The 14,067-nt window shown below is 38.3% G+C and overlaps 2 protein-coding genes across 2 annotated transcripts in view; both read left to right on the top strand.

Moving 5' to 3' along the window:
* Positions 1–14,067, top strand: part of LOC127173652 (NAD-dependent protein deacylase sirtuin-5, mitochondrial) — an 86,577-nt gene that overhangs the window by 49,873 nt on the left and 22,637 nt on the right. The gene's annotated exons all lie outside the window — the stretch shown is intronic.
* On the top strand, positions 9,557–14,052 carry LOC127173151 (uncharacterized). The gene is made up of 10 exons (XM_051122836.1): positions 9,557–10,320; positions 10,889–11,104; positions 11,219–11,284; positions 11,409–12,027; positions 12,119–12,195; positions 12,321–12,507; positions 12,606–12,727; positions 12,885–13,113; positions 13,341–13,484; positions 13,652–14,052. The coding sequence occupies exons 1-10, from the start codon at positions 9,982–9,984 to the stop codon at positions 13,909–13,911; spliced, it is 2,259 nt and encodes a 752-aa protein (XP_050978793.1). The 5' UTR covers positions 9,557–9,981; the 3' UTR covers positions 13,912–14,052.

Genomic DNA, 14,067 nt, shown 5'->3' with positions numbered 1-14,067 from the left:
ATTCGAAAAAAGTAACTCAAATATTTCCTTGTCAATTAAAAAGTAATGCGTTACTTTACTAGTTGCTTGGAAAAAGTAACAACATTACGTAATTTGCATTACTTGTAATGCGTTACCCCCAACACTGTTCGTTGGTTTGACGTCACAAAGACAAGATGCTGAGAATGGTTTGTTTGATTTAGAAAAAGGGGAAATTATTTTTACTGATTAATTAAAAAAACACTGGGTAGATTTTTTTTTTAGCATTATAGGGTAGATGTGTACACACACTGCCAATACACATTTAAGTTCAAACAGCATGTAAAAGTGAACTTTGCATCCAATGACCCCTTTGAATTCCAAGAATCAATTAGCCTACTCTGTTTTCAGTTAATGAATAGAACTTCATAGCGCAACTCCCATCCAATAAATTGCAATAAGTGTTTTGTTACTTTTGATATTAAAAAAAGTCTTTTAAATACATCAATATAAGAGCTTGTGAACTGTCATGTAATGTCACATTTACCTCGGAAAAAACATTCGGTGACTGTAAACTTGTTAATCAGCTATAACTCTCTATATTCTATAACAGGGTGCCCAACCCTGTTCCTGGACATCGACCTTCCTGCAGAGTTTAGTTCCAACCCTGATCAGACACACCTGTCTGTAATTATCTACTGCTCCCTCAGGCCCTAATTAGTTGGTTCAGATGTGTTTGATCAGGGTTGGAGCTGAACTCTGCAGGAAGGTCGATCTCTAGGAACAGGGTTGAGCACCCCTGCTCTATAACATGCTCATTATAATTTAAACTGCTCTTCAATGTTTAATTTATGAATAAATCTGTCTAGTTTTTATGACAGCCACCACATGTTTACATGTATATATGTTTATATAAAAATATAATATATAAAATGTATAAGGTTACAATATAATAATGTTGTACCAACTGACTCTCTGTATATTTTACAGCATTAGTGGAGGTTTTTTTTTTTTTTTTTTTTTTTTTTCCTTAAGAAAAATTTGGCATGTACTGTACCTGGTATATATCCAAAATAATCAATATTTAATCTTATTGAATTGGAAATCAAATTGGACTGCAAGCTTGTGAATCTGAATCAAATCAAATTGTGTAATTGTACCCAGCCCTAAATATTTTATTGAAAGTTAATGTAAAGGTGTTGAGAAAAAACAGGTTTTCATTGCTTAAATGAACAGCTTGATTTGTGACATGTGAACAAATAATTTTCCCCCCCCTACAGTAGACTGGACATCTTTTTTCAATTTATGTAAGAACTTTTTTTAAATTTAATATAAAAATGCAGTTCATTTATACAAATGTAATTCAATCATATGTTGAAAATTATGTTGATTATTGCATTTTGTATTTATTTGTCATTACACTGTCTCTCTTTTGTACAGTAAGTAATCATTTTAGTTGAATTGTTTTATTATTATTATTATTATTATTGTTATTATTTTTTTAGTACAAGTAACTGTTTACTGTTTAGTTTTAACTAAGTGTAATTGTGATGTGATCTAGGGAAGCCCAACATATGGCAAAATTTGACCTTTTTTAGGTTTTGATACCATATGAAAGTTCTTTTCAAAATTGTTTTTATTTTGTCCATAGCTTGAACGCAACAAAATTTATGGTTATCTGAAGTTGGCTGATTTTCAGGAATTAAATTGAGAAAAACTGGTTTAAAGTGAGGCAATGAAAACAGAAACAAAACAGTCAAGTATCTCAAGTCACTTTACTGTGGTAAAAGAGTTATTGTAGTCAGTGTGCATGATGTAAAAGATACTAAGTGACCCCAAGGAACACAGAACACTTGCAAATATTTGAAGAGTAAGTGTATCTGTTCATAAAACATCACATATTACAGTGTGCAGTCTCTCCAATTCTTCTCCTGTTCTACTTTTTGCTGGACTTAGTATATAACCAGACACAGTTCAGGGTTGTAATTTGTAGTTTTATTTCATGCTGCACCAACTGAACTTAACGGAAGTAATGCATAGTGATATTAAAATGGTGCTGGGGGCCCTTTAAAGACGAGAGCTGTCTGTCAAGATAGGAGAGCTATAGACCACTTATAGGTTTGTAAACATTTGTGATGCGAAATTGATGTCACAAAGTGGGACAGTCTTACAGATTTGAAACAGTGGTGATAGTTGTTTGTTTTTTGTTTTTTTTTGGGCGGAGCCGATCTGGTGGCAGAAAATGATGGTTTTCATGTGGCAATCTATGGAGCCATGGAATAAAAGATTTTTTTTAAAAAAAAGGTACATTATTTGTTATATTTCAAAATTCTGATTTAATTTTTGCAATTCCGAGATTATACCTCGCAGTTCTAATAAGGAAAAACAACTCGTCCTTCTCTCTTTTCCCCTCGGCTCAGAATAGGAGTTTATATCCCACACTTCTGGCTTTCTTCCTCAGAATTGACAAACTCACTCTTTTTTAGTTAAATAGAGTCCGAATTAGGAGATATAAACTTGCATTTGTGATAATAAAAAATCAGAATTGTGAGATTAAATTAATGTTATGTAAAAATGAAATAAGAGTATTAGGTTTAAATAATCTTTTATGCTGTAACTGTAGGGCTAATACAATACGTCCCCTATGAACAGCATATGTGAATATTATGTGTAGACCAGTAGAGTAATCATAGCAGTTTTCATCCATGGTATGTCCATTTAAACGTCTGCGTTTAACTTCAAATGGTGTCTTTGACGACAGTGGTCTATAAAAAATTTTTGCATTACGATATTAAAAAAAATTGCACAAGACTGGCAGAGAATGTGCATTGATACACCCTTATTAAATACATTATGTGGTTTATTTTGATAGGTTACTTGTTTTTGTGGCGTTAAGAGAAAGCACCTCCGCAACATGTCACACACAGTATTTTCTGCTAGTTGCAAAAAATTGCTATTTTTCTGCACTAAAAAGTGTATTTTGCCAAAATATTTTCAGAGATGATGGACAAAATGTTATAGAATAATAATTAAATGAAAACCTAATTTTGACCAAAAAAAATTGACATTCGACCAATTCAAATTTCCTAAAAATGTCCCAGTGCTATCCGATGGGTTTTCCCAGATCGCATCACAATTTTGTATTTGCCGATTTCTGTAAGGAATGTAATTAACTTTTTGTGTGTGTGTGTGTGTGTGTCTGTGTGTGTGTCCTTTACTGTCCTTTACTGTCCTGTCCTATCTATGCCTTTATATCTATTTTCATTCAAACTTTTATTTCGCTTGAATCTCTATCTCTCGCCCATTCTATTCTTTCTCTTCAAACCAAAACTAACTGGCTGCTATCAAAAAATGCCGCTGCACTGCTTGCTGCTTCGCTTGCTCGCACCCCAAATGCAATTTTGCCCAAAAATGAAAATCCAAAATGCATGAATCAAAACGCATATGCAAGCTTGCTAATGCATCTTTGAAAATTAAAGTGCCAGAACCACCATATGCTACTTTGAACCCCAAAATCTCTTGAAACTTGAAACAAAAACTTGAAATTTGAAACACTTGACTTTGAAAAGCTTGACTTGACTGTGAAAAGCATGTCTGTGGAAAAACTTCAAACCTAGGTGAGAACAGTTGACTACAGATTCAGAAAAGGTGAAAGAGAATTTTTGTAGATTTCACTACGTTGGAATATCAACTCTCTTAAAGTACACATAATTTTTTTAATTTAATCTAACTTCACATTAATTAATTTACTGGTGTTATACATCAATTGTTGTAGTACTGTTGTTATATATACTCACTGTTGTTATACTGTTTTTTTTTTTTTAAATAATATAACACATTGAGCTACTTATATCTGATTAAAAAAGCATTATCCTTGTTCTATTTCAGCTATCAGTGAATATCAGTATCCATTATTAAACCTATTTGCTTGATTTCCAGTATTAAAACATCACCATGCCAAGAAAAGGAAAAAGGAGTGAATCACAGAAACAGCGCAGAAAGCTACAATCGTCATTGGGCACCAGTAACAATACCAACTCTGTATCAGGTATGAGTGATGAAAATCCATACGTACTGTCTGTTAAAGCATCTCACTGTCAGTCCGACGCAAGGTACAGTGTGTACTCTAGAGGCCGGCAGTGTACTTGTAATTCCTTGATGTTTCTAGCAGTCCATAATGAACGAAATGAGCTACAGAGTTTCGATTTAGATGGCATTTTACAGAAAGGTGATGCAGTTTACACTAGTGTCAAACGAGCTCTGCAAAAAAAAGGAAAATTTGTTGGTAATTTTTTAAATTTTGATGAGCTACCGAAGACAATTGAGACAAACTCTCGCTGCTACAATGTCCTGAAACATCCCCAGAGGTTTGGATTTCTGAGAGATAGACCTGCACTAGGCCACTATGAAAATCTTGAGAATACTTTGCAATGTCTCCGAGCTAATGTGAGTGATGCTTTGCTGTTGTGTGGAGGCTCATGTATCGCTGTATTCAGAGATCGATCAGGGAGGTTTGGTTATTTTGATTCTCACTGCAGATCAATATATGGAATGCCTGTTGATGAAGGCACAGGTACGGCTATATTTTTGACGTTTCATCAGTTGCAGGACCTCGTAGATAGGCTTTTGATATTATTTCAAGGGTGTTTCGATTTGAGAGACCAGGAAGAGTTTGAGCTGCTGCCTGTATCATTCATTAGCATGACTGAAAGATGCGTACGTACTGAAGTCTCAATGGACTGCTGTGACTGGGAACACAATGTGCAACCAACCGTCTCGTTTGAGAACAAAGGTCTGTCAAATGATGAACAATGCTCGTCTGCTGATGTCCCACAGCAGTACGTTCAAGTCCAAGATCCAGTTCAACAACTATCTGAGACTGCTGTTAACAAAGTCACATCAACTACTGAACAAGCCCCCTTGACTGAAGTCTCCCTGAACTGCTGTGACCTTGAACATGATGTGCAACCATCTGTCTCGTTTAAGAACAAAGCTCTGTCAAACAATGAACAATGCACATCTATTGATGTCCCACAACAGTATATTCAAGTCCAAGATCCAGTTCAATTATCTGAGACTGCTGTTAACAAAGTCACATCAACTAATGAACAAGCCCACTTAACTTATGAAGATAAAATGGAAGTTCTAAGTACCATCACTCAGAATCAAGACAAATATAAAAATGTACCATTGAGTGAACTTTTTCATAGCATACAGTCACAGGACCAATTGGCATCTTCAGCTCTAAATCAGCAGCATTTACAAGGGACAATTAAGCAGACAGAAAAAGTGAACAAGACTCGAAAGCGAAGGTCTTACCGTAAAAAATGGCACAAAGAAATGGTTCAGAGGCAAGGTGTTTATGACAAAAAACAGGCTGTACGTAAAGTCTATGATTATAAAACAAGTAGTGAATACAGACAAAGACATAAACAAGCCATGAAGAAAAACTACTGGAATAATAATGCTTATAGAGAAGAACACAAACAAACAATGAAAAACAACTATAAAAATATTAATGAATACAGAGAGAGAAAAAAGTCTTATGCAGTTAACAAGTACATAAATAATGAACAATACAGAGGGAATAAAAAGAGAAAAGGAATAACCTTAAATTACAAGAATGATGAACAATTTAGGGAGAGACAAAAGAATTATATAATTCAGAATTACAGGAATCATGAACAATTCAGGGAGAAACAAAAGAATTATATCCTTCAGAATTACAGGAATGATGAACAATTTAAGGAAAGACAAAAAAACTACATAATTAAAAATTACTGGAACAATGTTAAATATAAGAAACAGCATAAGCAAAATCTTGCTGATAGATATTTAAAAGATCCAATTTATAGGCAGAGGAAAAAGGACTATTATACAAACCGATGCAAAAATGATCCTAATTTCTATAAAAAAAGGAAAGAAAATTTTAAACTGCATTATCACTGTGATGTTCATTTTAGGGCTCGTCAAAAAGAATATTATTTATTCAAATCTAAAAACAAAATATCAACATTTAAGGTTCTTCACAAAGTACACTGTGCACAAGACATAAAGTACAAATACAAAAAATTGTACCTGATGCGCCACCAGAGAGAAACATTACAAAATAGACAGTCTGACATAGTACAAGATCCAGGCATGTTAAGAGCCTTAAATATTTTCAGAGATGTTATAAAACAGGGGCCAACTTATGTCTGCACATGCTGTGCCAGAGCGCTGTTCTCAAATCAAGTGCGTAAATGTGAAGTGCATAATTATAAAAAAAATCCAACAGTTGCTTCACTTTGCTTGACTGGAAACTATGTTCACATCTGCTCTGACTGCCCTGATCAGTGTGCCTTGGAAGACATGAAAACAGAGTGGATCTGTCACTGCTGCCATACGACACTTTTGAGAGGTGTAATGCCAGATATTGCTGTAGCTAATATGCTTCAGTTCACTCCCATTCCTCCAGAACTGTGTGATTTGAATATTCTAGAAAGACACGTTATTGCAAAGTACATTCCTTTTGCTAAAATTTTAACACTTCCTAAAGGCCAACAGAAAGCTATAAAGGGAGCTGTAATTTCTGTTGCATCTGAAGTAGAAACAACAGTAAATTGTTTACCCAGACCCAGAAGTGAATCACAGCTGCTTACAGTGAAATTGAAAAGACGCCTATGCTACCAAGGTCACTATCAGTTTCAGACTTTGAACATGCATAAGGTTTTGTCTGCTTTAAGAAAACTAAAAGAAATCCATTCAGAATATAAAGATATCTTCATTAATGCAGAACTCTCAGAAGAAGAAATGTTCAATGAGCATGAGCAGTCTACAAATGATATCAGTGCTTCTGAGGAAATGGATATTGAGAGCAGCAGCCAAAATGAAAACACTGAAGAACAGAGCAATGAGAATGAACACAATGATTCAAGCGATGACCCTGAGAAAACAGCAGAAGAGCAATCAAGAGGCCTTGCTTTGGATACATGCCTTCAGCCCCCAGATCTTGGTCAGCAGCTGTTGTCTTATGATGATGGGATATTCTGCATTGCCCCAGCAGCGAAAAACAGTCCTGTAAGCATTTTTAAAGTTCCTAATTTGGAATCTCTTGCATTCCCAGTGCAATTCCCTGATGGCAAAAATACCTTTGATGAGCCCAACAGAGCAAAACATATTTCCCCCAGCAGGTACTTTAACACAAGGCTATTCTCTATTGACAATCGTTGTGCAAGAGACACAAGCTACATCTTCTTTGCACAGTTTGTCACTGAAATGCACATGGCCACATCTAGTATGTCTATCCAACTGAGGAAAGCAAAACCCATGACCCGTGATGGACGCAGAATAAACTGTTCACTGCTGCAGGACAAACAGGAGTTAGAAAAGCTTGTGAATAATAAGGAGGCAACACGTTTCATGCAACCATTAAGAGGGACTCCAGCATACTGGGAGAAAACTTTGCGTGACTTGTTTGCTATGCTAAGACAGCTGGGCACTCCCACATTTTTTTGTACATTTAGTGCTGCTGAGATGAGATGGCCTGAAGTGATAAATGCTATTAAAGCACAACAAGGTGAAAGTGTGAACTTTGCTGAATTAGACTGGTCTGAAAAATGTGAAATCCTGAGAAGCAACCCAGTCACAGCCATGCGGATGTTTGAAAAACGTGTCGAAGCCCTAATGAGAGATCTGATCATGTCACCTGCTCGGCCTATCGGTGAGGTAATTGACTTTTTTTACAGAGTAGAATTCCAGTTACGTGGCTCTCCGCACATTCACTGCTTATTTTGGGTGAAAGATGCTCCAGAGTTTGAAAAAGATCAAGATCAGGATGTTTGTGATTTCATTGATAAATACATCTCATGCAAATTACCAGATCCAAACAAAGACCCAGAACTGCACAGAATTGTAAGTGAAGTGCAGATGCACAGTCGTAATCACTCCAAATCCTGTAGAAAGAACAAAAAGCACTGCAGATTTGGATTTCCTAAACCACCCATTAACAGAACCACGATAACCCGCCCCAGACCTCCTCCTGTAGATCAGTCTGATGAAGAGAATCAATCAGAGGAAAGAGATTATGCCAGTGTTGCAAAAGAACAGCTTCAGAAGGTGTGGGATCTACTGAATGACTCAAATCAGAATTTTGAAACCATTACACAGCTACTTAATCAAGTAAACATGACTTATGAAGAGTATGAGAAACATATTGAGGCTCTGTCTACATCAAGTTTAATAGTTATGGAGAGACGACCACAGGACTGCTGGGTTAATGGCTACAATCCAATGTTATTAAGAGCTTGGAATGCAAACATGGACATACAGTTCATTCTGAACCCCTACAGCTGTATCATGTACATGCTCTCATACATTTCAAAAGCTGAACATGAGATGAGTGATTACCTGAAGAGAGTGATAAAAGACTCAAGCCATGATAACCTGTCAGACCGTGAGTGCATGAAGCAGGTCATGAATGCCTATTCAAAGAACAGAGGTCAGCGCTCAAGAGGCAGTCGCTCGCACATGCAGTCTGAAATTGAAATCATCATCACGTGCTGTCATTTTCATACCTACTGATGACAATGCTGTAAAGATGAGTTTACCAATTAAGTACTTGCAGACTATGGATGATGACGTAGAGAATGTGTGGATGACAGGATTGCCAGACAAGTACAAGGCCAGGCCAAACAGACCTGAATTTGAGAACATGTGCATGGCTGAATTTGCAAGTGAATATCGCATTGTTTATGGAAGACAGAAAAAGGGTAAACATGTTTTGCCACTCCAACAAAACATGGGACACATACAGAAAAGAACAAGGGGAAAGCCTGCTGTTATTAGATTTGCTCGTTTTTCACAGCAGAAAAACCCAGAAAAATTCTATGGAACTCTTCTAAAACTTTACCTACCATATCGCAGAGATGAACAGCTTAAGTCCACAAGATTCCCTACATATGAATCATTTTATGCATTTGCTTCAGTAAAACTACCAGGCACTGATGAACTGCAGCGTGTGTTCAACATTGTAAATACAAACCGTGACAAATATGAAAAACACAATGAGGCTATAGAACAGGCAATTGAAGATTTTGAAAAGAATGGTCCAGTTGAAGATGCATGGACTACACTGGCACCAGCAAATGAACTGATCAGATTGGAAAGCCTTATGGAACGTGAACCCACTGATCCTAATGAAGTAAATGAGCAAGAAGACATTCCTGAATACACAGCATCTACCTCTGTCAGTAACACAGCTATGCCACTCATGGAAGCTGCCCAGCTAAATCATGCACAGATTCGCAAAATGTGTCAGAGCTTGAATCAAACACAAGCTTCCATATTTTATGCTGTGCGAGACTGGTGCAAAAGATGTGTTTCTGGTGAAAGCCCACAACCATTTCTGTATTTTTTGAATGGAGGAGCCGGAGTTGGTAAATCACACGTTATTAAATCTATTTATGCAGAAGCATCCAAAATCCTGCGTAGGCTTCCATGCATGCGAGAGCATACTGAGATTTCACAGCCTACTGTTCTTTTAACTGCATTCACAGGCACTGCAGCCTTTAAAGGAGAGGTCCGGTGTGATATTGACCTAAAGTGTATTGAATCATGATACCGAGTGTGAACTAACCTTGCATATCTCATCTCGGCTTGTCCACTCCAGTCCGAAATCTGGGGTCAGTTAGCCGATGCTAACAACAGGTTGTCGATGAGAGTAAATGGGGCATCGGGCTAGCCATGTAAATAAATCACTGTTTTACACCATTTACGAGGCACAAAGTAGCTCCACACTTCATTGGTAGACTTCCAAGGGCCCTGGCATTTAAAACGAGACATTGAGAACTCAGAATAACCACCGGTAGTTTATTTACAAGAAGACTTATACAAACAGTACCTGCAAGAAAATGACGGGCCGCCGCCATCTTCAATGTAGTCACGATAAGTTGAGTGTCGAGCAGGAACGAAACTACAACCTGATAAGTCACGTGAAGAAGTGCTGTACATGTGAAGAAGGAGTGGCCGGGCACAGCATAGCCTATGACTGCAACTTCAGCTGGCATTACGAAGGATAAGAGAAAAGTTAGAGAAGACAGAATGGTTCGCGTTTGTGCTTTTCCAGGTTGCGGCAAAAAGATGAGAAGCTATGTTCCGGAAAGTTTTCACAGGCTACCTCTACACGAGTCAACTTGCAAGCAGTGGCTTGTTGTTTTGCAAGTCGATGTCGACACACCTATCCACATACTAAAACAGAAGGATTACCGTGTATGTAGTGCACATTTTGATCCTGACGACATCATTATAAGTGACTCTAAGCCTCGACAACGAATGCGTCTGAAGAAAAGTGCCATCCCGAAAGCGACACAACTTTCTCCGGAGGTATGAATTTATTTGGTTATTAGACTGTAACTTGTGTGAACCATGTTACCATTTATAAATCCTGTGCAGCACTGGACATTGTGTTTGCTAACAATTCACGTAGCTTTGTATTCAGGAAAGAGAAATGAGACAGATTATGCAACATTTATTATTCAGCCCACCATCAGACACCTCATAGAGAGGGACGGATGAGGTGGGGCTTGTTCGGATATTTTTGATAAGTACAATATAGAACTTGCCGTGTAAGCTAACCTGACTGACCGTGATTGGGGTCTGCAAAGGTGTTTGGGGGATGGGTTTGCTATGCTGCATTCAGTTGCATTGTTAGTCCTAATGGTGTAAAATATTTGAGGGGGTTGGGGGGAGTACATTCCTCACAGTTTGAAGTGTAAGAACTTTCCAGGTAGTTACAGTAGGTGGGTAGTCAATGAACAGAGTGGGGCCACTTTGTATTGATTGCAGAACAGATGTGCTCCTGTGTGCATCTGAGTTTTTTTTTTAATTTGTTTTATTGATCTATGTCCTAAACTAATGAATAAATACACTTATTTTGTGTGAATTTTCTTAGGCCAGTGCCTCTGAGAACCCAGCAATGTATCCCTCTGAAATGGCTGCTGTCCCCCAGTCCACACCTCAAAAACCACACAAACCTAGGAGGTCTGATTGGTCCACTGGCCTCAGTTTTACAATTTCAAGCCCCAAACAGCCATCAGTAAGGCAACGAACTAGGCCATCATCATCTGGACAATACACTGCACGACCTGCATCATGGCAATACCCACAGGTAAGTCACATATAGTGTTGACAGTCAGCCGGTGTTCACATTTCACTATAATGTCTGTAACACCTTGGTCATCATTGAAGTATCTATGTGTAATTTTTTTTAATCAATTTGAAGGTTAGGACTGAAACACCCCCCTCATTGTGGAGTCCCTCGAGGGAAACCAGTGGTGTGACACAATCAGTGAGTTGATTTTTTCATTTCAAATATGGTTTTGGTGATAATGTGCTACACTGATGCTCCATTTAGAAGTAAATGTGTAATCCTTTTCAACAACGACATTATTCATCTGGCCTTTGATCAACAGGAAGATGTAGAGGAAGGTGCTGCAAGTGCTTTAGACACATCTGTGCAAGACATGAGCATTAGCTTTGGGGAAATGGATTTGGACCGTAAAGACATCAGTTTTGTGCCCTTCAGTGACACCACCTCATCCAGCCCAAGCTCTGGCTCTGTGTCCAGCTCTGGCAGCACAAATGGATGGGCAGGAAGAAAGTGGATAGTCGATGAGGCCAAGCTAATGGAGCTTTTTAGAACATGCTCCCAGTGTGGTGTGGCCATCGAGGACAAACGAGTTGCCACACGTGCCAGCCAGATCATAATACACTGGACGTGTTTGAAGGGACACACCGGGGAATGGGCATCATGCACCGACCAAAGAAAAATGGGCCGCAACAACCTCCTGTCATGTGCTGCAACATTTTTCACCGGAGCCACCTACTCGGACATCAAAGAATGGGCAAAACTTATCAACCTGCAGCTACCAAGCAAATCTCAGTTTTACGCCATTCAATCCAAATACCTCATCCCTGTGACAAATCATGCATACAAGGGACAGCAACAAAAAATTCTGGAGAGGATTTTTCAACTTTCTGCTGCAGGGCAAAAACTGGAAATGTGTGGTGATGCGAGGTGTGATAGCCCTGGTAAGCATTGTTATTCATCAGATTTTGGTTTACTTTCAAATATACACAATATCTTTTTTTACAAAATCAGACATGTTTGTTTTTCCAAAAGGCTACAGCTGCAAGTACAGCACCTATTCTTTTCAAGATGATGCAACAAAAGAGATTCTTCATTTTGAACTAGTACAGGTAAACAAGCACAGATACCTGTTGTTATTATGTGAAATATTTGTACAGTTGCTTTCAAGACAATGAGTTGGGACTATGTACATGCCCTGTGAAATAACAAACTGGTATTCTTACTATGTTACTAGGTTACAGAAGCATCGAGTTCTGTGGCAATGGAGGCAATGGGCTTTCAGAGAGGCCTAAATCACCTCCTTGATCTCGGGCTGGACATTGGGGTGATGGTGACCGACAGATCGCCATCAATAAGAAAACTAATGAGGGAAAGCTATGGCAACATTCGTCATGAATATGACCCATGGCATGTGAACAAGAGTATGCATCATATTTACAAGATATCTACATATTCACACGTGTGTGACTGGTTGTTGCTGGTGAAATGGAACCTCATTTTGTTTTTGGACTCTCCATAGGTCTCAAGAAGAAACTGGCGTCTGTCTCTAACAAAAAAAATTACAGAGAGCTTCGACCATGGCTGAGGTCTATTAGCAATCACTTATACTGGTCATGCAGTTCCAGTCATGGTGATGAACAGGTAACCATGAAGTTATGACTCATTATTTTATGACCTACATTAGGAATAGAATTTTTCAGTTTAAAAATGAATGGCCCAAGACATGGTTGACACGTGGACTTTCACAAAAGTATGTTCTCTATAATTTCTAAGGGTTGTGTTTTATGTCGTTTTTCAGGAGTGTGTGCGACGGTGGACATCTGTACTTCACCATATTCGTGGCATCCACAGATGGGAAGAGAATGGGCGGGAGTACCAATGTGCTCATCCACCTCTCTCAGAGGAGGATCAGGAGAAAAAAAGGTGGCTGGAACATGACTCCCCAGCTTTCCGTGCTCTCACAGAGTTAGTTGAGGAAAAAACTCTCCTGCGTGACCTGAGACAGATGGCTCTGTTCAAGCACACTGGTATGCCTCAAGTCATTGAAATTAGTTTCTTAGAATTGCATTATCTTCGTTATATTTAAAGAGGATGCGAACAGCTGTTTATTATCTAGTCACACTGTTGTCATTTGTAACCTTATACAGCATAAGACTGTCAGCATTCTTGATACATCTAAACTTTTCAACACCAGCTATTATCACTTTACATGACTGATATTGAATGATATATTTCAATTGGACATATTTTGCAGGATCACTTGAAGTTTTTCATAACGTCACCCTGAAGTATGCGCCAAAGCGACTTCACTTTGCTTACGACTCGATGAGAGCTCGCACAGAGTTGGCCATCATAGATCACAATATGAATATTGGAAGGAAACAAAAAACACTTGAGGGTAAGGAAACGGCTTTGCCTCAAATTTTTGTGTTTTCTAAACAGTACAGTAATTAGTAGAATAACGGACTTGATTTCAGACTTATTTTACCATGACACACATAGCTAAACATCGTTATAGTAGCCTACATAATCAACGACTTATTTTTACTTTTGTCTGTGGGATAGGAAATCCGCAGTACAAGTACGTGTACACAAAGACAACACAGCAGTGGGTGGCTAAGCCGGTGTATGAGCCCACCTCTCAGGAGTTTCGAAAAGACCTGATGGAGGACGTCTTGAACATGAGGGAGGAGAAAAGCCTGGAACCTTGGCCCCGTCCTCCACCTCTCCCAAAAAGGTTGCTGCAAAACATCGCACCAGTGCCGAGGCCAGACCCGTCTGAGTTGGTGGCCCAAAGGCTGTCGCGCTTCAAGCAACTTTTGTAACATTTCGTTTGTTCTTTTTTGTATATAGTTTTCTTTTTTTTTCTTCTTTTTTTTTTTAATAATGTACACAGTTTGTTTTTCCTTTTGTGTTTATTTCATGTTCTATGTGTGGTCTACATCTTTGTTGTTTTTCTATAAATATCTAACTATTGTAGT

This window comes from Labeo rohita, chromosome 2 (assembly GCF_022985175.1).
Source record: "Labeo rohita strain BAU-BD-2019 chromosome 2, IGBB_LRoh.1.0, whole genome shotgun sequence".
Taxonomy (NCBI): domain Eukaryota; kingdom Metazoa; phylum Chordata; class Actinopteri; order Cypriniformes; family Cyprinidae; genus Labeo; species Labeo rohita.
The sequence above is the reverse complement of the archived record's forward strand: the minus strand, read 5'-3'. Positions and strand labels throughout refer to the sequence as shown.

What these genes read in the sequence shown, in the direction of transcription:
- LOC127173151 (XM_051122836.1), top strand. Translation starts at nt 9,982, where the DNA reads ATGACTGCAACTTCAGCTGGCATTACGAAGGATAAGAGAAAAGTTAGA. An exon ending in CCCATGGCATGTGAACAAGA is followed by an intron (nt 12,508 to 12,605) that starts GTATGCATCATA and finishes GACTCTCCATAG; the next exon opens with GTCTCAAGAAGAAACTGGCG. An exon ending in GAAACAAAAAACACTTGAGG is followed by an intron (nt 13,485 to 13,651) that starts GTAAGGAAACGG and finishes TCTGTGGGATAG; the next exon opens with GAAATCCGCAGTACAAGTAC.